This window comes from Rhodnius prolixus, unplaced genomic scaffold, assembly GCF_049639745.1.
Source record: "Rhodnius prolixus isolate KJV_2025 unplaced genomic scaffold, Rpr scaffold_4, whole genome shotgun sequence".
NCBI lineage: Eukaryota > Metazoa > Arthropoda > Insecta > Hemiptera > Reduviidae > Rhodnius > Rhodnius prolixus.
In genome coordinates, this window is record NW_027411614.1 from 8897665 (window position 1) to 8925548 (window position 27884).

At 34.8% G+C, this 27884-nt stretch overlaps 1 protein-coding gene across 4 annotated transcripts in view; it reads left to right on the plus strand.

Annotated features, from left to right (window-relative positions):
• Window positions 1–27884, plus strand: part of Nlg2 (Neuroligin 2) — a 512997-nt gene that overhangs the window by 439533 nt on the left and 45580 nt on the right. For all 4 annotated transcript variants that reach the window (XM_074131290.1, XM_074131291.1, XM_074131292.1 and 1 more), the window contains one exon: window positions 871–1022. In XM_074131290.1, the coding sequence (XP_073987391.1) occupies window positions 871–1022 (152 nt within the window). The remainder of the gene's footprint in view (window positions 1–870; window positions 1023–27884) is intronic.

Here is a 27884-nt window from a genome sequence, read left to right on the forward strand (position 1 = left end):
ATTTTTTGAATTGAGAGTGCAAAGTGATTGGTATGTTCTCCATATTTAAAACTGTTATTAGTCACAAAACGATCGAAATAGAAAAAGGGAATGTTTTGTAACAATCAAATGACATTCATAGATCGTAAACAAATTCTTTGGAGGTGGGCATCGCACATGTCACTCGAAACTCTTTACAATCAATTTTTCTCGAACGATTATTTGGGCGCTTGGACATCGAGGATAATAAAGCTGGCTTAAACTAGCCACTGAAATACCGCTGACGATTTATGCAAGACAGTTATAGCATGATTACTGTGGTGCCGTAACCTATTACTGCGAACTGAGAGTGGAGAGGGGTAAAGAACAGCGTCCATGTTTGGGCTAGAACGATAAGTGATAACTGGCAAGGGCTCATCTTGACATCGAGAATCTTACTCATGGCTATTAAATGATTCGCCAAGAACTACCATTCTGCGAAACTTCCAATATCATTCTGCTCACGATTGAAATCATGCTAATCGCTTAGGAAATAGGAACTCTCAGATACGCCTCGAACACCATCAATATTAAGCGTCGATCGTTCAGTTGTAAGCAGAGTCCTGACTCTGCTGCCTCAATATTTAACGTCGAAAACAGGAAGTTTTACAAAGAGTTTTCTTTGACCGGAAATATTTAATTCCATTGGTCAATTGTTGTAGGGTATTAATTTATATCCGGTTAATTTATCTTCTCTCTTTCCTCTCTAATCAGTATTATTCGCTTCTTTATAATTAGTTGGTATCTTATTTATTAATCCATTAGTACAATAAATATTTCTTACCCAGATTTTGTTTTTATGTTCTTCAGCAGTTCTTCTAATAAAAATGTGATTTCCGTTTCTGTTCACAGCGACAGGGGAGTGTTCGTGGAGAAGATGTGCCTTATATAATGGGTCTGCCCTTAGTTGGAGGCCTGCCTTTCTTTCCACACAACTACACCAGCCAGGACATCGCTGTGTCCAAACAGCTAATCCACTACCTCGCGAATTTCGCTAGAAAAGGGTAAGTTTTCTATATTAATATTTGACGAACAAACAAAATCCCAAATTCAGCTGTAGCATGGGGTAACTTGTTGCATTATCTAGGAGATTGTAGGTCTAGAACTGTAATCGAATTGCCGTCCGTAACTTGTAGTATTTTAAACAAAAAATTGCTAATACATATTTACAACTGTATGGACCATACAAAAAGAAAAATCAGCTGTACTACTAATTAAAATGAAATTTGTGAAGGGATGTACCCTGTAATGTTGACCCTTAGCTTAGAAATTGTTTTAGTCAACATATTGCATCAGTAGGTCTCGCAGCCACTGGCAAATTAGGTGGCGGACAGAACTAACTAGGATTAGCAACTGTAGAACTTAGAGGATTGGAATGAAGAAACAAGAGATCCATGGAATTTTTTATAACGATTTCCATCGAAGGATACGATTTCTTTGACGAAAGAATTGAAAGATCACTTTGGATCTGTAGGTTGGATATGTGGTAAAGAGCTTGGGAGATTTTGCAAAGGATTTGGAATAGGTTCGCTTGGATGAACTCTCCTGACTTTGATTCTCGTACGCTCAATCTAGTCGTAAATTTGTTTTATAAATCACTAGTTAGCGTTAGCTTGAAAGGTCTGTTTTCAATGGATAATTTAGCTTGAGCTAAGAAATGTCATCATCCTTGAGTAAAACTTTTGATATGGTGTCACATTAATTGCTAGGACCGAAATTAAATAACAAGCCGAATTATCTATACTACCGAAGCAACATAGTTGCCCACCAAGATATTTTACTTTAAATCTTCTTAGTTATAACAATAAATTCTAAAAACAGATCTAATGTCATATTCAGTAAGAATAGGTTATCTCAAATTTATTTTCAAGCTGAGTAAACTGACAGAAAACCACAGAAGACCTGTGACCAACTGAATAATTTTCTTTCATTCCAGAATCTTGAACGGTGCATTTTATTAAAAAAAAAGGGCATGCTTAATCTTCTGCTGCAGTAATATTCAGGCTTTTTCCAAACCCTAAAAAGCGTTTAGGGTTATTTTAAGTAAACTTTCTCACAAAACATGTAGTCCACTGTTTCAGGAACTTTACGTGATTATGTTTTTGGATTTGGTTAGCACTTTTTATCCCCAATCAAGCGCTGAAATATAAAGTAAAAGAAAATTAATAAATCAGATAGAGTTTACACTCCTGCCATACGTAGGCACACATTTAAGACTCTCAAAAGAGACAAGGGAATCCTAAGCGTTGCACACTTTTTAACAATTACAAATTTTATCCTTGAAAAAAAAATAATCCAACTGGAGTTTAACAAATACAAAATGGAGTTGAATGCACTCTCGATAAAGTACTGTTTTTATAACTTGAATGAATACACAATCAAATATTTGAACGGAAACTATAAAACAACATGCGTGCTCTGTCGGATAAAATCAACAATTAATTTTCTGCTGACATCGATTTGCAGATTCTTCTTGTTATTGTTGCATTTCAAGTTTGTGTGGTTAGTAGTGACAGAACTGTTGTTTGTTGCTACAGAATATGCACCATGCTAAAGGGCTTTTATTCTGTCGATAGTTTGAAATATTAAGTAACTTTTTTTTTTCTAAGTATCCAAAAAAATCGGCTAAATTAATTGGGCATAACTTGCAGAGCTTGCTTCCTTCACCTTTCCTTATGTATTCCCGAAAATATTGAATACTTCTGGCACAGAAATCAACTAATCTTTAATTTTAGTAGACTTACTATTAATTTCTTGCAGCCCTAATATAAAGAAAAAACAACTTAATGAACTTAGTTCGAACAATATTTCATTATAAAGATAAGTCATGAGCGCCGATGTTTCAGATTAAGCGAGTAAAATCTAAATAATATTTCATAAAATTGATAAATCCGAAATATCCGGCCGTGCTTTCGCTCATTTTTTTTTCGAATATTAAAGAGAATCACATGGTACATTCTAGTTGATTGAACCTAAAGAATTTGCGGTAAATAAATGAAAGCAATGTGTGCATACGTGTGTCCGTGCATGGAATTGTGTTGAACGATTGGATTACGTGGCACAACCCGTATGTGTGCGAATTACATTGTGTTTGTTAATCATATTAGTACTTTTGCAAACGATACAAGCCAACATGGCTACTAACTGGCTACAGTCACAATGGCCATCGTGACCATTGTCCACCCACATGGTCTAGGCCGCCATCCTCCACAGTCGGCACTGCTCTTCCGTTTTAACGTTGATTGCACACTCCTTCCTTAACGAAGCGATCAAACCATATTTCATGGACATTTAATACCGTATTCACAGTTCTGAAAATAAAATGGTGAAATTGTTCATTTTTTGGGCTCTCACATTTCTTCTCAAACGAGTGGTACAGAAATTTTCTTGTAATTTGTAATAGTGTTTATGTCTCTAAATGCACTGGGTGCCCAAAATGTCTGCAGCTTTGAGTAAAAACCAACAATACGTTGTATGATGACACTCGCCTAGAATTGTCTGAAAATAAAATGTAGTAAATGACTTGCAGACGGCTATTGACGACCAAAAACTTACCATCCTTATACTCCTAGACTTCTCCAAAGCCTTTGATACCGTTGACCATCATATCCTGCTATCTAAACTACAATCCCTCTCTTTTTCCAATAGCACCCTCCGTTGGTTCCAATCCTTCCTGTCTAATCGTTCCCAATTCGTTGTCACTCCCGATAGTAATCCTTCTTCACTTCTTCCTTTGTCACGCGGTGTACCTCAAGGTTCTTCCCTATCTCCCACCCTCTTCTCAATTTACATCAATGACCTTCCTCTTTCCATCTCTCATTCCCAGTATCACCTCTATGCTGATGATTTTCAGATTTACATATCCTTTTCCCCGTCGGATTTGTTTGAAGCTGTATTTAAACTTCAAGAAGACCTCAATAACATCTCAGCATGGGCCACGAACAATAAGCTTACCCTAAATGTAGAAAAGACCAAAGCTATTGTTATTGGCTCCAACCCACTCCTTAAATCATTGGCTCCTCTTCCTAATCTTTTCCTTTACAATACCCCAATAAAATATTGTCCCTCTGTGAAAAACCTTGGTATCACTTTCGATCAAAACCTATCCTGGAAAAACCATGTTTCCCAAATCTCTCGCCGTTCCATCCATATCCTTAAGCAGTTTAATAGTTCCCGTCACCTTTTTCCAATTAAGACCCGGCAACTCCTAGTTTCCTCTCTTATATTCCCCCATTTCGACTATGGTTGTTTAGTGTATGGCGGTCTATCTGGTGATATTGAAGCTAAGCTTAAGCGCCTCATGAACTGCTTCATAAGATTTATTTTCAGCATTTCCAGAGACTCTCGCATTTCGCACTGCTACGATGAGTTGAAGTGGCTTTTTCCTGTCTATCGCCGCCAATATTTTTTGGCTTCTTTCCTTTTTCAAGTCATCCAGTCTCAAAGGCCTTCCTATATTTTTCAACTCCTTAAGTTTAAATCCTCCATCCATTCCCGTAACACTAGATCTCGCTCATCTGATCTTTATATTCCCTCTCACCGTACCTCATCCTTTGACAAGTCCTTCCTCATACGTGCTACCTCTCTATGGAACTCCTTGCCTTCATCTGTCCGCCATGCTCCTACCCTATCCATCTTTAAATCCCGTCTATTCAGTTATCTCCTTTCTATTCAGCTTCCTCCGAAATTCTAATTGTTTTAATTCATTTCCTTAATTTCTGCTGTTTTATTATTTTATTTTTACTTTCATTTTCACTTTTGTAAATATTTATTTATTTATTTAATTTCTCTATAATCACAGGCCAAACTATTAAGGCCTCTATTTGTACCTGTATTTATTCTTAGGGGACAATTGTCCCAGAATAATAAATTTCTTTTCTATTCTATTCTATTCTAAATACAGTGGATACAGCTAGTGGTGGGCATGTTGGATTCTTAAGCGAAGATCCAGGATTCGAATCCAGCTGCTGGTCCTTTGATTTTCTCTTTGAACAGAGAGCATTGTCCGAAGGCTGGCAGTGCACTGAAAGTTGTTGGTATGCCTTAAATTAAAAAAACTAGCGTTGCAACGCGACAGATAAATCCGGAACCCAAAACACAAAATGGAGTCGCGATTATCATTCGAACAGCCAAATGCAGTTTTAAAATAGTAATGGAAAACCGAGAATGTTGCACTGACTATGCAATGTTGTTCGACAACTCGAGGGAGTGATTCTGTTACATTAGATTCGTTTTGGACGAGCGATTACAAGATGCGTGATTTATGTATAGTTTCTGCATTGCTGAGTAGAAACATCTGCTCGGTAGATTGTACGGCGAAATCACTCATACGTAAAACATAAGCGATTATAAGGTTGTAGAGAAGCTGGTGACGCCCGGGCTGGGTGATGGTGGTTAGGTTGGAAGACTGTATGGATGCTGCGACCTAGCTTCTTTCAAACCGAGAAAGGAGCAACTCTTGGCCACATTTTATACCAGATGTTTATTCAGGATGGCAACTTGAGGCAGCGACGTGGAGGTTGTTGTTACTGTTACACTGTTCCATCCGGAAGAAAGTGAAAAAAAAAAACTCCCCCAACCTTTTTGGATAACCTCGACTGTATTTAGGCCATGTAGGACACGTGGCTTGCTCGTACTCTTACACGTGCGTGTGTCGGGCTTCTATTCCCAGGACTGCTGCTGTATAGAGCAGGAAGGAAACTCCAAGACTTATCCTCCCTCCACACCCTCCGCTGCTTGCAATTTATCGTCTGGAACCCTACTCTTTAGAAAAAAGGACCTCCCGCTGTTGTACATTCCCTTTACCTCGGGATTATGTGCAACTATCGTCTTCTCCAATGTTAAACCTTCTTACAGTTTACCTCCTTAAACCTCTACCTGGATTTCATATCCCTTGCCAACATCGCTTTTCGACCCTAGTAATATTATTTATTTCTGAAATGTATTACTGTAATAATAATAAATTATGTCCTTTACACATTTTTTATATTTATATAAAAGCACATAAATTTAAAGCAAGAACTAAAATAAAAAACTAACGTTTTTCTGCCCAAATGCGCAACTATAAAGTTCAAAATCCTTGGATGTTACAAAATTTTAGTGCATATAATAAAACTTATTTTTTAATAACGCTTATGTTCAGTCTAAGATTAATTTTAAAGAATTAAAATTACCATTTCTCTCTTCTTAATAATCATAAATAAGGCAAAATTTATTGTCTTTTATTTCAGAAACTTTCTTTATACATTTACGTTACATTTTCTAAAATAGGATCATAAGATTTATCAGAAGAGAACTTTGCAGTTGTGGCTGCTGATTCCTTAAATGTTAATATTTACGAATATATAGTCTTCGTGACCGTAAATTATTAACCTAAGGATTCAAGATTGGTGAGGAATCGGTCAAATAAAACAACTCGTCTTTTTGCCAACGTTTCGACCAATATATTGTCTTCTTCAGGGCCAGGATATTACAAATACAAAAATACAAACAATTTAGAGAATCAGTGACATAGAAAATCAGTAAAAAAACAGTAATATAAAAATAAAAATAAATTCTTTATAATTATTAAAACTTACGTGGCTATGCGGCTTGGTTGAGTTACAGAAACTAAGAGCCATATCTGGAGAACAGGTATATCCATATAATCATAAAAAAAGAGAAAAAAATTGTCAAAGTTGGGTGTTTTTCTACGTTACGCTTTTTCGTACAGTTTTTGACGATCAACCCTTATATACAACTGTCCTACATGACAGTTTAAATTCAGATATAGGGCAAAAAGAAGAGATGTTTTTTAATTGACCGATTCCTCGCCAATTTTGAATCCTTAGGTTAATGTTTACAAAATTCATAAAAACCATTATGTTATACAAAATGGGTTTTAGAAAATTTCTATTTCTATTTTTGCAAAAATAATTAAAAAACATTTTATTAATTTCTAATATTGTCCAAGGCTTTTGTCTGAGATTCACTTCTGACCTAACTCATAGTTGCCAGGTTACGTAAGGCTATCCTTTCCAAGACTAGTAGTTACAGTCAAGTAAAATTGCTCATCCTTTTAAAAGCATTTCCTTTCACTACGGTAGTTGCTCAGTCTTTTTGAGCTTGCCATTGCTATGTACTAAGCGCTGCTAGAATGGGTCTACTCTCTGGTCACTTTTCAAACAGACGTGCGCACTTATTCTACTAATAGAGTGCGACCTTCAAATCGCTTTAAGGACGAAGAGTTTGATGGTTAAGTTATCGGATGGGTCTCACTGTACATCTCTTACAGTCTCAAATCTCTCTCTTTCTCTCGCCCTCAGCTTGTATTTCTTCCTTGATGAGTCCTAAACTTAACATAACTTTTAAGCTTTCTGAGATTTTCATTTTTGAGATCATTAGTACTTTAATAAAAAAAAAAAATGAAAATAAAGAACCAAGTACCTTTCTTCAAAACATGACGTCAAATCTATTCCGGAGGAAGAAAATAATTAGGATTTAAGGAAGTTTTGTTTGATGTTGTTAAGAGCAGAATAAAACTTTTTGGTTTTAATAATAGAATTTGTTTTTGTATCCTTACTTTAGAACGGACTCCTTGAAGTGCACATTGTCTGTGGACGTGTCCCACTAATGAATGACATGTCACGAAGTGGAGAACCGCCCTTTCTCTTTCTGTCACACCTAGCCGGCAATCACTTGCCCACGCTCAGCTTCCATCTCTACTTTGTTGTTTTATATACATGTACTGCTCAAATTCTTTTGTTATGCGCAGAAAAATAGTCCAATTCTATACACGTCCTTTTCTACTTTTTATTTTTTTGTTTTTCTTTGAAAGAAAACCTTCCCCGGTTATTAAATTTTCCAACTTAAAAATATTTCCAGGATTGTTTTTAACCTCACGGAAGCTTTAAAACTTTTATTCATATTTAGCTTTATAAAATTCGAAAACGTTTTAAACATGTTTTAAATGATACGAATGCTTTGTTTCTGGCATAGCTCTAGAGTTTCACTTATTCCCCAGTTAAAAAGGGGAATAGCATTCCATACAAACCGAGATAAAACGAAGGGAACTATGTTCAAATGTGAGCATCTAAGCGAATATAAAGGAATTTGTCGAAACCATTTTATGTATAAAATCGGAAACTAAAATGTTAAGGAATGTAGGACCTGCCAATGGGATCGCCAATGGGATCCAATGGGATCGCCAATGGGATCCAATGGGATCGCCAATGGGATCCAATGGGATCGCCAATGGGATCCAATGGGATCGCCAATGGTGGCACTTTTCTGGTTATATAATTTTTCGAAATCTCCATCGACCACCATAAAAGTAATTTTCAGTTAATTAAAATAAAACTATCTATTAGGTACTGTGTTTGTACATTTATTTTATGATTTTAAACATTTATTTAAGTAATTTAATAAAGTATTTTAGATTAGATCGCTTCCATAAAGAAATTACGCGTGGTTAGGAGATGAGAAAGTAAAAATAATAAGTAAAGTAACTACAGTATTGCTTCTTAATTAATGAGATGGGGTGTGCCTGGTGTTTCTTAGCAAGGTTCGTTATATTGGGTTCGAAATTGTTCTTCCTTCGACCCCTACTTTTGTTAAATAGACCTCTGAGGGACTATATAAACCACTTTGGCGACCTCTGGGCTAAAGTATCATGCAAGACCCTATTAAGGGAAGAATTTACCTAAACAACTTTAGAAATCTTGTATTAAAATTTATATTGAGGAACAGAATCAGTCATTATAGGAAACTTACACAATCTAAAGTAAATATCCTCAACAGTTTTGTCGATCGGATGCTGTTTTCATCGAAGTAAATGATATTATTTCTAGAATCGGCTACCATGCCCAGTTTTTGCTTCCAATAAGGAATAATTAGAGTTACCGTGTACCAATGCAATTAGAGTAGGCTCATTGTCATTACTTATTTTTGCATAATTAGTCCTCAGCGCAAAACTTAATTTATTGAACCAATAAAACTACTAATTACAGGGAGAGGAAACTGCCTTAGTACTTCGCTAAGGCTCTCAACCATCTATCTACCAATGGAGCCACAATCCTCATAGTCCCGGTCCTCTTTCACAAGCTTCTGCCAGACATCTCTGTCTTTGGCCTTCATTTCCCACCTTCTAACACCCATTGATAGAAGGTAATCTTGGAATTCGTTCGGCTAACGCAAGCCAACACTGGCGAGCTCCACCAGGTTGACCATAGAGGTACCTTCTTAGCCAATCTGTTCTCTTCCATTCTCTTCACTAGCGGAGGATAACAATCATCTTGGAGTTATCAATCCGACGGGTACCAGCTTAATACACCTTGTCCCTCTCGCCAAAACGGTCAACATCACAGTACGCAACACGCTACAAAGGAAATAAGATAGCACACTCCAGGCTACTTTGCTTGGAGCGAACTCTCAGCCATTCAGTTCCTGCGATGTAATGATTTGGGTGCTCGCCAGTATTAAAATAATAGTAACATCAAACCAAAGGGTTTCTTCAGGATCTGTGTTGCTAGAAAATTTCATCCGTTCGTAATAAATATTGTGATTAATAATCAATAATTATAGCAATAATTGATTTGGCAACATCAATGGATTGCCCAGGGAAATATATGTTTAAATAATTTTATTATAAAAAAAAAGCGAGGAAGCGAAATCTATCTGAGAATAAAAGTATGAATCGTAGTTCTTCATCCATACATCTGAGAAACGTAAGACATACATCACTGGACGAATCATTGATAAAATAGATTGACGATTTGTTGGCCATGTTAAAAGAGCTTGTTTAATTTTTTATTTACGGCCACTAGAATGACGGTTGAGGAATGGCTGGTTTGGACCAAAGAGGCTGGCTGGATAGGAACCAATTGAAGAGCCGTATGTTAACGTGAATTGATGTGATGTCAACAACATGTGTGTGTTTCATTCGTTTTTATTTCTCGTACGTCTTGAAATGTCTAAGTGGTTCAGCGACTAGGAAGAGAAGTGGGCGTTTCGTTTGAACCAGGTAATACATCCTGGCGTAAATGTTGTAATGTTTTATTTCATTTTACTTATTGTAATAAGAAAAATGATTAAATAAACTTTATCTTATTAAATTTATAAGATTCTAACGGAGAAGTTATCTTCAAGTTAATAATTGTGGCAAACAAGAGAAATGTGTTCATCTTGTAAGTCCCGGTGTTAGGCTTCACATTTACCTAAAAAGGATTCTGGAGCGTTCCCTCTCTATCTTCTTATTACGTTGAAATTAATGTCGGTCAATTTAATGTCGAGGTGAAATTACTGTTTCTCCAGAAAATGCAAAATTTGAATTTTTTTTTTTTCATTGCCTTAAACCCTGGCTAAAGAGGCAAATCCTCTTCAGCTAAAAAGGCTACAACTGCTCTCCAGGGTGGAATGGCTTATCAGAGAATGTAGACATCTATGTTGCTTACGGTGACCATTATTTTTGTATCAAAAAACAGGACAAGGAGCAAAAAAAAACCTATAAAAAATATTAATACGTTTATTAACACGAGATCGGTTATTCCAAAACAATGGCCGGCCATATAATAATAGTATAGGTTAGTTTAGTTATTAGTTTTTACATGACGTTTAGCGATCGATGTTTACACTAGTCGACTAGTCTACTCTATCGGTAAAACAAGTTGTGTTTTACGCTAAAGGTTCGTCCAAAGTTATTGTACGCAGAAAATTTTTTTTCTAAACGATTATTTGCGAACTTAATTATTATACATTTATACTATATTTTTACATTCAAAAATTAAATTTGAGTATAATTTAAATTTCAATGAAAAACAGTACAAATGAATAAAAAAACAGGACATTTATGGTTAAAAAAAAAAAAGGACAGCGTCTTAAAAAACAGTACTGTCCTGCCAAAAACAGTACGAATGGTCACCGTAATGTTGCACCATGCATATGGTGAGCTAGAACTAGAACAGCGATCAGCTGCGGATCGCTGAACGTTGCTCCAGTTAACCTGAAATTTTACCTACTTAAGTAGGACGTGTGTTAATTGCCCATTTTAACAAAAAGGATTATTTATGTATTAATGAAAATTAGGTTTAATAATTAATTTAGAAATTAAATTAAATAAATAATTACAGACAATGCAATTAATTGCATTCAGATCATTAAATTAAAAAATAAGTAAAAAAATTAGGTTATTCATACTTTGTCCCCCATTAAGGTAATATCAATAAAAAGTTATATTTATTTTGGAAGTTTTTTTTTCCAGATTTTAATTAACTTTATGTAAATTTCTGAATGTGTGTCCATTAACGATTTCCGTAGGCGTTTACATCTTATTTCCTGTTTGAGAATGTTTGCGTGATGAGGTGGACGAAAATAGAAGGTTAATTATACTGACGAGCTAAATTGTTTATTATTAGAATGAATATTTATTATAGTGATAAGATGAAGGTATGAGTGCTGAACTTTCGATCATCAGTGGCCAATCAAATGATTCATAGCTGAGTGCGATTTTACGAGCGGTTATCGATTTGTCTTACGATTCCCAATTGATGATTACTTTATTCCAGATTGTTAATTTTCAAGTTTTCTCCAATCGTGACTCAGTGAGGAGGAATTGGCATATCAATTGGTTTAGAGAAATAAGGAGTTCTTTATTCTGTGGCATGTTCTTTTGTTTGTGGTGATGGCTTTCTTATTTATTTACTGCTGTAAGTAGAAACTCACGGTGGAAATTTTTGTCTTTGTTCATGTCACTGAATTGTTTTGATATTACGATCGATTCCAGTTGAAAATTGATTGAAAAGAAATTTAACTAATACGATTGCGTCTACTGTTAGTGAACGCTTGATCTGTGTCATGATAGCCATGTGCAATGATTGGAAACACCCGATGTTTTTTTGAAATCATTGGTTACTGCGGTACTTGTGAAGATATTAGTGGTATCGAGGGAAGGGATTAGCTATGCGGTTAGCGTACTGGACTCCCACGCGGAGGACCAGGGTTTGAATCCAGCTGCTGACCCTTAGATTTTCTCTTCCTAGGAGCTTCTAATAACCTTAGATGTTGACGCGCCTCAAATAAAAATAAAAACTTAGTGTTATCTCTGTCTGACGTTAGAATTAATGAAGATGATCACGACGAGGGCACTGGCACTTCAGAGTATTGGGTAAGGTTTAGACTCGAAAGCTGTTGAACAAAAGAATTAGAGTTATGGAATCTTTGATCGCGGAATTTCATGAGTAGGACCCTTAGGGGATTTTTTTTTTTTTTTTGGCATTGTCTTCCGCCGTACAGCCAGCATCGTCTAGGTGCTTATCACTAGAATATCACTCACTCTCCATTCTTACCTACAAATACATTCGCTTCACACATTCATCCCTCTACTATATACAACTATTTACATAAACTACAGCTAATGGATGGATCAGTACTCTATATTCCTGCCATCCTTATAGCTTAACCTAAATTAAAATCACGTAATCCTTCTCTAATAATTTTCTTCCATTCATTCTATAACTTTTAAATACATTCATATTTCATTGCTGGCTCCGCTATAGACTTAAGCACACATATGTTGGTGGAGAATATTATGTCTTCGTAGCGAAATGGTGCATCTAAATACCTGTATATGTCGTCAAACATTCATTTCCTTTCCACCACATAACGTGGACATATCATTATTACATGTTTGAAATCCTCCTCCTCATTGCAATCTACGCAAAGAGGAGAGGACCTTTTGTTGATCCTGTGTAGATACGATCCGCACACCGCGTGGTTCGCTCTCAGCCTGCTTATTGTCGTAACAACCCATTTATTGGTGACAGTTCCCTTAAACCATGTTTGTCTAGGTAACTGATCTGTCATAGTTTTATAGAATCTTCCTTTATTACCATTACTGTAATCTGTCTGCCAACCCTTAGGGAATGGATAAGTCATTACGGAGGGTTTTATTGGTGACATAATAAGGAGCACTGGTGATTGTCGAAGGATTTTGGAATGTATGGAAGGAATAGATTCGATAAAGTTTGGAATGCTTAGCGGAGTCGATTTTAACCAACAAAACGGATCAAGTATCGCTTTTCCATTTTAGGGAATGTTCACAAACAAAAACAAGGGACAAGTTTTACAGGTCTCGTGTAATGCAAACTTTAAAGAAATCCTTAGGAGTCTTTATCAAGATAAGGGTGGAAAATCCAATCAGAAGAATCAGTAGGACACCTGTTCGAGGGATTTCTAGTTTCCTATGGTGTCTACCATGAAATGTTCTTTGTTCTTTAATAATGCACTTCACTGACTTAAAAAAAAACCAAATTAATAATCAAAATTTCCACTAAATTTATTATCGATAAACAGTTTTCCACGTTTTCTAAAATGAAATATTTACAAAAATAACTTTCTGCTCGGCCAAAGTTAAAGGAAACCTAAAAATATACTAATTTAGGTCAGGCAGTTAAGTTCACTAATTTGCCATAAAAAGAGTGTAAATTAAAATCCTCTTTGACTCGCAATTATTTCCCCGCATCCTCCTTCCAGCCATTCCATTTTCTGAATGTTTTCCTAATAGACTCTTTTTGAAGATTCAAGGCAAAGTAATTAACCGTTAAAACGCTCTTTTAGGGTACTATTTATTACTTTAGTGGTAGTAAAAAAAAACTTGGTTGTGTACGTTTATGCCAGAAACATTCATTTTTAGGTTCGCTAAGTTAGAAAAAAATGTTCCTTGGAAGGAAGTAGGTGGTTTTTGTGCGATAAAAGTCTCCCACCGGAAGTGATACTTCTCTGAACGGGTTTTCAACTTTTTCTTTTTAGGACTTTCTCAAAAAAAATTAGCCACATAATTTCCTTAAAAATTTCTATTCAAGATAAATGCTTGTAGATTAAGTTTAATTTGGAACATTTCTCCAGGATTATTCGTTTTAGAGTCCACATCTCAAGGGGAGAAAATTTACTTTCTTATTTTTGTGTAGTTAAATGATATGGACAATTACGAAGATTACTAGGGCAGAGATCAGCCATGAATGTACAGAATAAGTTAACTCTTTACAAGAAACTACTAAGACTTGTCTGGACCTACGGAGCTGAGCTGTGGGGCTCTGCGAATTCATCTAACATCCAAAGAATCCGTTCTAAAATCAGTGTAAAATCCTTCAGCATATCGTCAATGCTCCTTATTATATACCTAATTTTAAATGCATTCAATTATTATTCTGGAGAAAGCTGAGTAACAAGGAGATAATTAAACAGAAGATATTTAAAGATAGAAGGGGTAGGAGCATGGCGGACAGATGAAAGTGAGGAGCTCCACAGAGAGGAAGCGCGTACTAGGAAGGCTTTGTCGAAGGATGATGCACGGTGTGAGGGAATACCGAGATCAGAGGTACGAGATCTAGTATTATGAGAATGGATCGAGGATTTGAACTTGAAGAGTTGGAAAAGATAAGATTGTGTAATTATTATGTAGGGGTTTATTGGTGGTATTATTTGGAGCACTGGATATGGACCCTAGATATTCCAAAATTAGCCCTAAATTGAAAGGACAGCTGAAGGATAGAATCCCTGCAACCCTAATAACTTCCTTAATATCTCGGGTCGGTCAGAAACCCGGTAGGTTGGGATTCCATTTCAAAGAGTTCCATCCCTCAATTGCATCAGGGTAGAATTTTTTTTGGCATTGGCTTTCGCCATATAGTCTATATATCCATCGTCTATATATACAGCCAGCATCGTCTAGGTGCTTATCACTAGAATATCACTCACTCTCCATTCTTACTTATAAATACATTCGCTTCACACATTCATCCCTCTACTATATACAACTATTTACATAAACTACAGCTAATGGATGGATCAGTACTCTATATTCCTGCCATCCTTATAGCTTAGCCGAAATTAAAATCATGTAATCCTTCTCTAATTATTTTCTTGCATTCATTCTAAATAACTTTTAAATACATTCAAATTTCTTTGCTAGCTCTGCTACAGATTAAGCGCATAGATGTTGGTGGAGAATATTATATCTTTCTAGCGAAAGGCTGCATCTAAAATACCTGTATATGTCGTCAAACATTCGTTTCCTTTCTACCACATAACGTGGACATATCATTATTATATGTTTGAAATCCTCCTCCTCATTGCAATCTACGCAAAGAGAAGAGAGGACCTTTTTGTTGATACTGTGAAGATACGATCCTGCTTATTGTCGGTATCAACCCATTTATTAGTGACAGTTCCCTTAAACCATAGTTGTCTAGGTAACTGGTAGAATATATTTTGCTTTCAAAATCTGGTGAGCCAGACTCTATAGGGAACCACCAAGAAGAAATGAAGTCAGCAGATTAAAGTGACTTTCACATCACTCGCCTCCTAAAAGCTTTCTGAGGAGGTCTAGTGTCCTCCAAAGCCTTAACTAAAAGAAGGTTACTTGCTCTAAGAGAATTCTGTTGCTAGATATTAAAAGTACAAGTTAAGTCACTTTGATTGAATTATTGCCACATCTTTTTAAATATTATCTTTAACGTAAGAATTTTCCCCTAAAATGAAATCTCCAAATTCTCGTATTTAAAAAAGGTGATCCTCTCTGTTTTCCAATGGCAGCCCTTGAAACTCTAAAATGGAGTCAACATTCTTTTTTACCCTTCCTCATTTTGGCTAATGACCCCCTCTAATTTGCACCACTTCCCTTGTGACATCATTAACTTCTTCTTTTGCTGCCCTATCTTGCTGAATTTCTTTTAAAAAAATATCCATTTAGTTTTCTTAATCCCGCTAATGAGGAAAACTGGCGTAATTTCCTTTGATTAAAAAAAAACTATAAATTAATTCTAAAGGCACACATATCATCTAATCTCATGTATGTGAAATCTCTTGTAACTTTTTCTGAGTTTTTTTCGACCTAGATTAAAACAAATTTGAAAGAAAAGTGGATATTCTGATGAACCTATTACCCAAGCTAAGTTTATTGGTTCAGTTTTATATTCGAAGTAACCAAAAGTCGTGTGTGTGTGTGTGTGTTTTGCTCTGATATTTTTAATTTTCTTTATGGCTGCCACTTAGAAGACATTAATATAGAAGGATATAGATACCGAGATGGTTTAAAGGTGGCTAACATTCCTGGGGATAATAGAGAATGGCTTAGAAGGCGTGGGAAGAAAACCATAAATTTTAGAGATGAGGTAACCAGAGAAAATATTAATAATATTATTTATTGTTTTTAAGGATTACATAACTGTGTAATAAATTTTAATGTAATTTTAATGAAAAGTAATTTTTAGGAAAAATATTTTATTAAATTGTCAACTTAACAAAATAAATCAAGCAGTTTAAAAGGTATAAAACTTACTAGAGTTACTAGACAGACTTGAAATATGTATGTAAGTTCAACTGTGATCACAATATCTCACCGGAAAAAAAAGCCAATTTTTAAACATTTACTCGAAAATGAACTTAAGGATTTTTAGGAGGTCCGCCTTATTGATCCCAGAAAATTAGCAAATATTTATTAGTCTTTATTTAAATATTGAGTGATCTGTCTTTACAAAGCATTAATGTTCAATACGGATGTTTGGCAATTGCTTATATTTTAATTATAATTTTATTAGTGTCATTGTTGTTATATGATTCAGGGTAAATAGTTGGGTAAGTCAGTATTGTGTGCAAGTTGGCCGGAAGTGGGCAGTTCGCCGGTAATATACAGCTGATCTGTTTGCGTGCTTAATGCAGGCCTAGATTATGTGATTTGCTTCAACTGTTGATTCATTATCACAAGAGTATATAGGGGTCCATTTGGTGGATGCTAGTACGACGGATAAATGATGGTGTAATTGTGCTTAAATCTCAACCTACTGTTGTTAACTGTTAAATGTTCTACTTTCTAAGTATTCTGTGAGGAACCATGGTTTTACTGGGATAGAGAATTGTACGGAGTTTTTTGGATTTTACGTGAACGGTTTTAGATTAAAATTTAATCCCATTTACTGTAGCAGTTTTTTTTATGATGGTATTTTTTTTTTTTTTCTCGGTGGCTAAAAGTGGTTCTATAGATGTTTCCTGGAGACGGATGGCCAACCTCCGGGCGATATCGGCTTTCTGACCATAATGATTTTCTTGGTACGTGATTTTCGAATTGCGCATATGTATACTAACTTTTTTAAAGCTGTTCTAACTTTTTTTAAGGTATTTATTACCTGTTTTACTGGCCCCGCTAATTAAAATAAAATTCAATAAAAATAATAAATCGAATGACAAAGTTAACAAGATATGTGAGAGTATCTTAAAATAATCTTTTGAGAAAAACGATAATCTGGAGAATCTGCATAGACAGGAAATAAAGAAAAATAGAAGAATAATGGAAGTTTCTTGAAGATAAAAAGAAACCCCCTAAAATGAAAACTTTTCAAAAAAAAAGACAAATCATTTCTTGACAAGAATATGTTATATTTATATTAGTTAGACAGCAATATTGTCCCCAGTAGTGCAAAAGAGGCTAAAATGAATTGAGCTGCATGAAAAATAAAACGCATATAATAACAAAGAAAAGTAAATAATGGCAAAGATTGCAAAGGTTGACTGGCCAAATATATGTATTTGAAGTTGAAACTTTCACTTTATAGAACGAAAAACAAACTTTAACCCTAAATATCTCGATTTCTGTTCGATAGATTTTTGCGACATTTCATACAATTATATACAATAGTAGTCTCCATATACAGGTAAAATATAAACAAAATCTATCGAGTAGTTTTCGAGATATTTGAAGTTAAAATGTTCACTTTATAGAATGGAAGTAAACTTTAACCCTAAATATCTCGATTTCTGTTCGATAGATTTTTGCGACATTTCATACAATTATATACAATAGTAGTCTCCATATACAGGTAAAATATAAACAAAATCTATCGAGTAGTTTTCGAGATATTTGAAGTTAAAATGTTCACTTTATAGAATGGAAGTAAACTTTAACCCTAAATATCTCGATTTCTGTTCGATAGATTTTTGCGACATTTCATACAATTATATACAATAGTAGTCTCCATATACAGGTAAAATATAAACAAAATCTATCTAGTAGTTTTCGAGATATTTGAAGTTAAAATGTTCACTTTATAGAATGGAAGTAAACTTTAACCCTAAATATCTCGATTTCTGTTCGATAGATTTTTGCGACATTTCATACAATTATATACAATAGTAGTCTCCATATACAGGTAAAATATAAACAAAATCTATCGAGTAGTTTTCGAGATATTTGAAGTTAAAATGTTCACTTTATAGAATGGAAGTAAACTTTAACCCTAAATATCTCGATTTCTGTTCGATAGATTTTTGCGACATTTCATACAATTATATACAATAGTAGTCTCCATATACAGGTAAAATATAAACAAAATCTATCGAGTAGTTTTCGAGATATTTGAAGTTAAAATGTTCACTTTATAGAATGGAAGTAAACTTTAACCCTAAATATCTCGATTTCTGTTCGATAGATTTTTGCGACATTTCATACAATTATATACAATAGTAGTCTCCATATACAGGTAAAATATAAACAAAATCTATCGAGTAGTTTTCGAGATATTTGAAGTTAAAATTTTCACATTTATAGAACGGAAACAAACTTTAACCCTAAATATCTCGTTTTCTCCTCGATAGATTTTTACGAAATTTCATACAATTAGAGGCATTAGTAGTCTCCATATACAGGTAAAATATAAACAAAATCTATCGAGTAGTTTTCGAGATATTTGAAGTTAAAATGTTCACTTTATAGAATGGAAGTAAACTTTAACCCTAAATATCTCGATTTCTGTTCGATAGATTTTTGCGACATTTCATACAATTATATACAATAGTAGTCTCCATATACAGGTAAAATATAAACAAAATCTATCGAGTAGTTTTCGAGATATTTGAAGTTAAAATGTTCACTTTATAGAATGGAAGTAAACTTTAACCCTAAATATCACGATTTCTGTTCGATAGATTTTTGCGACATTTCATACAATTATATACAATAGTAGTCTCCATATACAGGTAAAATATAAACAAAATCTATCTAGTAGTTTTCGAGATATTTGAAGTTAAAATGTTCACTTTATAGAATGGAAGTAAACTTTAACCCTCGTAGTCTCATTAATAAACTATTAGCTAACTTAATTAGACATTTAATTTAGTAATTTTATTTATTTATTTTTTTTTTTGGCGCATCAACAGCTGAGGTTATTAGCGCCCGGAGCTTTTTCCAGTGCACTGCCGGCCTCCGGACAGTGTTCTCTCGTTACAGACAACACTGTCCATCACCGGACAGTGAGCTGTAAGAAGCTCCTAGGAAGAGAAAATCTAAGGGTTAGCTGCTGGATTCGAACCCGGGACCTTCGCGTGGTAGTCCAGTATGCTAACCTCATAGCTAATCCCTTCCCTAATTTAGTAATTAAATAGAACTTAAAACCTGTAGAACCTAAAATAAGCGATATTTTCTGAACTTGAGCCCAAAAGCGACATTTAAAATAATAATAATTCGTTAATTCTTGAATACATTACCTCTAAAATACAACTCGAACTCCATTAAAGCCCAGTTTCCTCTTCACTGACCAATCATTAACAGCTTAAATCCAAATCGAATAAAGCTTAGCTTAGTTTTCCAATAGAATTCCTGCACGTAGCTTAAGCTTAGTTTCCCCAGCGTAAACTTTAAGGTAACATCTAGGCGCAAGCTCTCGCTTTTTCTTACATCTATCTTATTTAAAGTCCTCTTTCTGTTTTCTGTTCACGGTTTGGAGAATTTCCTCCATTATCTTGGGAATGTTACTTTTTCTCTACCTTACTAGAAAATTTATAACTTGTTCTATTTTTTGACTTTAATAGAAATTTAAGGTTATGGTGGGAAAATGGGCTTTTCCAAACAACTAATTTTCTGTAAAATATTTTTCTAGAATTTTTTATTTTATTTCATTTATTTTCCAGGCAGTCGCATCCTTTTACTATAAATAATGTTGCAATTTCCGGAATACTAACAAAAAAATATGTATCACATTTGTTACTGTCAAGAGTACAAAATCCTGCCATTTTATCTATTGCCTAGTTACTTTATAAAATTCAACAAATAGCATAAAATTATATTTACTACTTCTATTGTTCGTTTAAAATTAAACATAAAATAGGTTTTATATAAAACTTATTTTTATATATTTAGGCTTTTATAAAACGCCTAGGCTTCCTTATAAGCAGGGGTGTCCTTTTAATTATTTTTTACCGGAACGCTTAGATATACCTTAATTTTTTAAAATATTTTTTATGCACCAAAATGGTAAGGAAGCGATAATCATTGCGAACTCCATTTAATGTACGAGGGTCGTTTGAAAAGTCCGTGCAAAGTCAGAGAGATAACACCACTGGCGCGTATCGAGGTTATGTTTAGTTAGTAGCCTTGGAAGAACACACACCAAGTTTCAGCCAGATCGGTCTATTTCTTTGTGTTTGGCATTCGTTTGAATCGAGGAAGTCGAGTGATTTTCAAAAAATGGACGAAAAAGAATTTCGTGTGTTGATTAAACACTTCTTTATGAAAGGCAAAACGCCTGAGGAGACTAAAGAGAAGCTTGATAAACATTATGGTGACTCTGCACCTTCGATTAGAACAGTTTATAAGTGGTTTCAAAATTTTCGGAGTGGCCATATGGGCACAAGTGACGCTGAACGTTCTGGACGCCCTGTTGAGGTTACTACTCCAGAAATCATTGATAAAATCCATGATATGGTGATGGATGACAGAAGAGTGAAGGTGCGTGAGATTGCTAGTGCTGTGGGCATCTCGAATGAACGGGTACATAATATTTTGCATCAACATTTGGACATGACAAAGCTACCTGCAAGATGGGTGCCGCGATTGCTCACGCATGACCAAAAACGAAATCGTGTGAAGTGTTGCAAGGACGTTTTGCAGCTGTTCCAGAAGAATCCGCAGGACTTTAAGCGTCGTTTCGTCACTGTGGATGAAACATGGATACATCACTACACTCCTGAGACCAAAGAACAATCTAAACTATGGGTTACCCAAGGGGGAATCTGCGCCAAAAAAGGCGAAGACCGTTCCTTCGGCCGTAAAGATTATGGCGACTGTCTTTTGGGATTCGCAAGGAATAATCCTCATCGACTTTCTGGAAAAGGGTAAAACTATTACAGGTGCATATTATTCATCGTTATTGGACCGTTTGAAAACCGAGCTGCAAGAAAAACGCCCACGATTGGCCCACAAAAAAGTCCTTTTCCATCACGACAACGCACCAGCTCACACCTCAGCAGTTGTGGTCGCAAAATTAATGGAAATAGGGTTCCAACTCGTTTCACATCCCCCCTATTCTCCAGACTTGGCTCCCTCGGACTACTATTTGTTCCCCAATATGAAGAAATGGCTGGCGGGAAAAAGATTTTATTCAAACGAGGAGGTGATTGCAGAAACGAATGGCTATTTTTCAGACTTGGACAAATCCTATTATTCGGAAGGGATCAACAAACTAGAGCAGCGTTGGACGAAGTGTATAAGCCTAAAAGGAGACTATGTTGAAAAATAAAAAAGGTTTACCCCAAAAAATTAAGTAGTTTTTATTTTTGCACGGACTTTTCAAACGACCCTCGTATTTATAATAATACATTAAAAATAATAATTTTTATAAAATATTCCAAATAGGATTTTGTTCAGGACCTTTTGGTTAAACTTTCTTAATTTTTTTGTCATCGGCTGAACGATGAGACCTCAACCATATTTTTACATAATCATCTGGATTAAATAATTGTAGCGATGGACCATTCATGTACACTGAGTCAAAAAATTCTCCATACACTTATAGCTGTTTTTAAAAATATTCTATTTTATGAATAATTTTCAGGAAAAACTAGCTGATTATTGAGACTAATTTATACTGAAAGTAAATAATTATATTTGACAACAACTTGTAAATATTCAAATTCATATTAACAAAAATGGATGGCACAATAAATCAAAACATTAAATCAATGCATCAAAAAAGTATCCATACACTTGTAATATTTACATACTGCAAAGCAGCCGACTGTTTTAATAATTAGTATTTCCTCCTTTTTCTCTAATAACTTCAATTAAACGACTTTTCATAGTACCAACTAGTTTCTTGGTTACTTCTGACCCAATAGAATTCCATTCCGATATTATGCCATTTTTAAGCTCATTTTTGTTTTTAATATTTCGTTTTCTTATTCTCCTTCCAATTTCATCCCACAGGTGCTCAATTGGGTTGAGATCGGGACTCTGAGGTGGTGAATGAAGTTGTCTTGGGATGTTAAAAATAAGCCATTCCTTAACAATCTTTGCAGTGTGTTTAGGATCATTATCCTGTTGAAAGATAAATGACCCTCTAAAACCCAGATTTCGGGCACTGGCTTTCAAATTGTTTTTTAAAATGTCTAAATAAAGATGTTCGTCCATCTTACCATCAATAAATACCAAGTTTCCTACCCCTGAAGCACTCATACACCCCCACACTAGTACGCTCCCTCCCCCATGTTTAACAGTTCGTATAACATTTTTTGGATTTAATTGTTCACCGCGTTTTCTCCACACACAAGTCCCTCCCATCTGATGAGAAGACATTAAATTTTGACTCGTCACTGAAAATAATAGAATCCCAAAACGTTTGTGGCTTGTCTAAATTAGTTTTCCCAAATTCTAAACGTTTTTTTCTTGTTGACTTTGCTAATGAATGGTTTTTGTCTTGGTACCCGACCATTATAACCATTTGATCTTAGAACTGTTCTCACTGTTTCTGGCACAACATTTACATTATAAAGGTTTGAAAGCATACCTGCTAATTTAGGAGCACTAGTCATTGGTTTTTCCCTTATTTCTTTCAAAATCGCTCTTCTATGAATGCCAACTAATTTTCTTGGGCGGCCTGAACGAGGTCTATTTCCTAAACTTTTATTTTCTTTATAACGGTTGATAATGTACTGAACAGTGGCGTGGGATTTGTTCACCATTTTTCCAATTTCTCGCAATGAATGAATTTTTTCTCTCAAATTAATTATCAAAGCAAGGATGTCTTTCGATATCTCAATTTCAAATTTAAACACTTGAATTTGAACAATGTAAAAAGGGTCTTTACACGTCAAAGTATACCTTAGAACTGATTAAAAAATAAATCTTCCCTTCTTTCCCTTTTTTAAGTTCATCACTAATTGTAAATACTAACAGTTATAAGAGTGTAAGGAAACTTTTTAGCCCTTTAATCCGGCAATGTTCACTTCTCGTCAGGATTTTTAATCTAAAGGGTTACATATCAAAATTTGTTTTTGCTTATATTTTGTTCTATTACCCACAGGAATAATAATAACAAATAGTTAATTCGAGAATGTAAATATGCTGGAAAATATGGATGTTTAAACATTTTAACGCAACGTGTATGGAGACTTTTTTGACTCAGTTTATATAAATAGGAGATTTGCTAGATTTTCAATTAATATTCTATTTCTTTGTTCATTTAAAGTAATATTCATATTACTAGATCCTCGCTCGCACTCTGCCGAACTGCAAGGAATAGTATTTATGTAGCAAATTAAAATTTGTAAATCTTCAGGAATTTCTTTGCCTCCATTATCAATACAATCTCTAAACGCGTCGTTGATGTTATTAAATTAAATCTGGTGCGTAACGGCTCGATTTCATTTTCTACATAGTCAGTTCCAATATCCGTTGGATCTAATACTCGAAAATCATTTAATTAATTATTTTCTGTCATCATGCAATGCAATAATAACCACCTACAAGACTTACATTTACATAAATTAGAGAATTCCAAGCTGGAACTGACCTCCAGGCGGCCAGATATAGAAAATTGTATTCACGTAATTTTTTCCATACAACAACCAATTTTTGTTAGAACAGAAATCATCTTTAGCTCCGGTACGCGTTCCTGTCCAAAAAGGAAGTACCGGAACGACGTTCCAGAGCGTTCCGGCTCGAAGACACCACTGATTATAAGATTACAGGAAGGAGAACACGCAATCTTTGAAACATTTTTGCATTCAGTGTTTTACTTTTCTGTATCTCCCTAAAAAAAAAAAATAATTAAACTTTAACACACTACGATTTTTCGTTTTTGAATTACGGTGACAGACAGACCGACATGTAAAATGGATACTGACTGATCGACAGACAGAACTACTTGCAAAAACCATTTTATTTCCTCGAACTCAGTTGACTTCTGAAACGGATATTTGAAAGTGAAATCTCCCTCGCTATTAAAATTCCCTCTCTAACTAGCGGAGTCTGTGTGAGCAAACAATCAGCTACATCTCTTTAAATTTTAAGCAGTATAGAGACAAAAAAATAGATAAATAATAGAATACATTAAAGCTCCTGTACAATAAATCACCTCATTCCCTCGCGTATATTCCAATTGAAATCATTTATTCATAATTCCCCGTGTATTCAAATTATTTATCACTTTCTAATTTTAATTTACCTCAACATCCCATTCTCCTCCCGCAATATTTGTCACTAATCTTTATAATCCACAATATCCAATCATAATGGAAATGGAACTTAAATTTTTATGCTTTATTTTCCTTCATTGTTTTTTGCAATCGTGCGGAATTACATATATGTATATATTTTAAATCTCTGTAATAAATTTAATATATTATACGTTGAATATGTTCATTAGTATTAATGTATTTATTTTACTTCATTCTTCTGAAATTGGGCATTTAATATTAATGACATTTTTGTATAGGAATCAATTTTGACTTTAAGTTTGTTTTTCCAAACAAATTGCTGGCAATAAAGCAATTTTATTAATGTGAATGAAATTTTACATCTTTAACGAACATTTAACATACAAAACTGCACAAATGCAGACATATTCTCCATCGCCTGGAGCTTTCTTTTGGCACTACCGGCCTCCGAAGTGTTCTCTTGTTTCAGACAACTGTTCCTATCGTAGGAGAGTATTTCAACTGGGAGCCTAGCGCACTAATCTCTGAGCCAAACTCACCATACTATTTATTAAGATATTAACTGAGCTTTTTAACATTGTTTTGGTATCTCTTTAGTTCTGGAGTTTTTATATTTTAGTAGGGAAGTATTTCGCTTATACGAGGGTCGTTTGAAAAGTCCGTGCAAAGTCAGAGAGACAGCACCACTGGCGCGTATCGAGGTTATGTTTAGTTAGTAGCATCTCTTGGAAGAACACACACCAAGTTTCAGCCAGATCGGTCTATTTCTTTGTGTTTGGCATTCGTTTGAATCGAGGAAGTCGAGTGATTTTCAAAAAAATGGACGAAAAAGAATTTCGTGTGTTGATTAAACACTACTTTATGAAAGGCAAAACGCCTGAGGAGACTAAAGAGAAGCTTGATAAACATTATGGTGACTCTGCACCTTCGATTAGAACAGTTTATAAGTGGTTTCAAAATTTTCGGAGTGGCCATATGGGCACAAGTGACGCTGAACGTTCTGGACGCCCTGTTGAGGTTACTACTCCAGAAATCATTGATAAAATCCATGATATGGTGATGGATGACAGAAGAGTGAAGGTGCGTGAGATTGCTAGTGCTGTGGGCATCTCGAATGAACGGGTACATAATATTTTGCATCAACATTTGGACATGACAACTCGTTTCACATCCCCCCTATTCTCCAGACTTGGCTCCCTCGGACTACTATTTGTTCCCCAATATGAAGAAATGGCTGGCGGGAAAAAGATTTTATTCAAACGAGGAGGTGATTGCAGAAACGAATGGCTATTTTTCAGACTTGGACAAATCCTATTATTCGGAAGGGATCAACAAACTAGAGCAGCGTTGGACGAAGTGTATAAGCCTAAAATGAGACTATGTTGAAAAATAAAAAAGGTTTACCCCAAAAAATTAAGTAGTTTTTATTTTTGCACGGACTTTTCAAACGACCCTCGTAAGAGCTTGATTGCCAAGTTCAGATGTACTTTATAATTTTTATTTAGACATGGCTTGAATCAAGTATGATATTGTGGCGAGCTATCAGGACAAGATTATCCAGGGATTTATGCTGGAATATTTTTAATATTTTTAAAAAAATAAAAAGAAATGGATTGGATGCAATTTTCTTGGAGAGAAACTGAATAAGCGCTGAGTGGTGTTTTCCGCCTCCGTCACAAACATAGAGTTGATGCAGTTTAATGAAGTGAACTCGAAGATTCTGAATAATTCTTCTTCTGTTTTGAAGCAAAAACTTATATAACAAATAAAAATATTAACATTATTCTATTCAGTTGCTTGGGCACCATTACATTGCCATATAAACTGGATGACCCCTTAGATAATTTAATATCTAAATTTTTGGCTGTGAAACACTCAAAAAACCATTTATTCCCTTGAACCGGTGGCTTTGAACAGGTTGATGAAATAATTTATGCTCTTGCGGCAAAAAGTAAGCTCACAGGTATGGATTTATAAAATTGATTGAAGCAAATACTGGAATATAGATCAAATTTTGTTTAATAGTTAAATTTTAAGATTTTCATTAGCAGAATATTAGACTTCACATTCTATTAAATACGAAAGTTTCAATTCAAAGCAGAGGAGCAAAGTATATACTTTAGAAAACAAATAAAAGGGATTTCTAAATATAATGAAACCTAAGGTCAAGTAATGTATTTAGTAAGTGAGGTTTTTGTTTGTGGCCCGCGTGTGTTGTGACCCTTCTACTAAGGGCTCTGTTTGTACTGGCTTCAGGCGTTGAAATGACAACCCAAATGTCCTTTTTCCAGACCGTCCTGACACCCTTGTGTCACGCCACACCCTCACATACCAGGTCTGTATAATTGTCCTAACAAAGTGACCATTCCTTTCATCTGCAATTAGATTTCATTCTTCCACCATCCCATAACACTTTTAGAGGTGGAAGACAGAGGTTTTATTTAAACTTGTTATATTAATTAATTTTAAAAGTCACTTTTCCTTTTCATGTAGGCTTCGCTTTTAGGTTAATGACTACTTCACGAAATCGATAATAATAATTCGATAAGATAATAGCAATTCTTTACCTGCAGGAATCTGGAGTTTCGGCCATTCATAAATATTAACCTTTGTGCTAACATTTCGAACAATATTTAGTTCAACTTCAGGGATTCAAAACAAGAACGAGAGATCTGGTTGTTTACAAATTATCTTGCAGGAATTAGTTGAAAATCCACGTTAAAAATAATATACAAAATAATCTTAAAAACTGTGGACAGTAACTGAAAGCTGCGTTGATTAAATCTAATAGTATTTATTAATGGCGCTACAATTTCTGAAGAGTCTTGGCCTTCTCAAGAAAATATGGTTGTGAGGCAAGTTGTGTAAATGGGATGCAAGTGAGGTAAAGTTTAATGGTAGCTTTGCGCAAAGTTGAACAAAGCCTCGAGGCAACGTTTTGCAAATATTGGTATCAAGTGAAACAGTTTAAAATGAAAAGCGTTTGAACTGAAACTGGGATGTTAATTAGAATTACAATGTAACGAGCTTAAACCACATTAATCGTTTGAGTATAAATTACGTTTATTAACCAATACAATGATTTATAATTAATGGTATTCCAAATAGAGGAAGATCTAAGGCTGTTGATGAAAGTTAACTTGAAGTTGTGGAATTATTCTGATTGGCTAACGCTACAGAAAAAACCAAATATGGTTGATTCTCGCCTCTGGTAGCCAGTAGAGAAATCACATCCTTTGTCCTTTAACTCCATTCTTTATCAAGAAAGAGGTGCTACGACATTTGACTAGCATTAGTACCAGAATAATACTGTCATGAGTACCCTCAAACGTCTTTCTATTACTACTTTGATAACCTCTGTCTTTCATAAATCTTTTAATGATAATTGATGAATTTTTTTAGAATAAGTT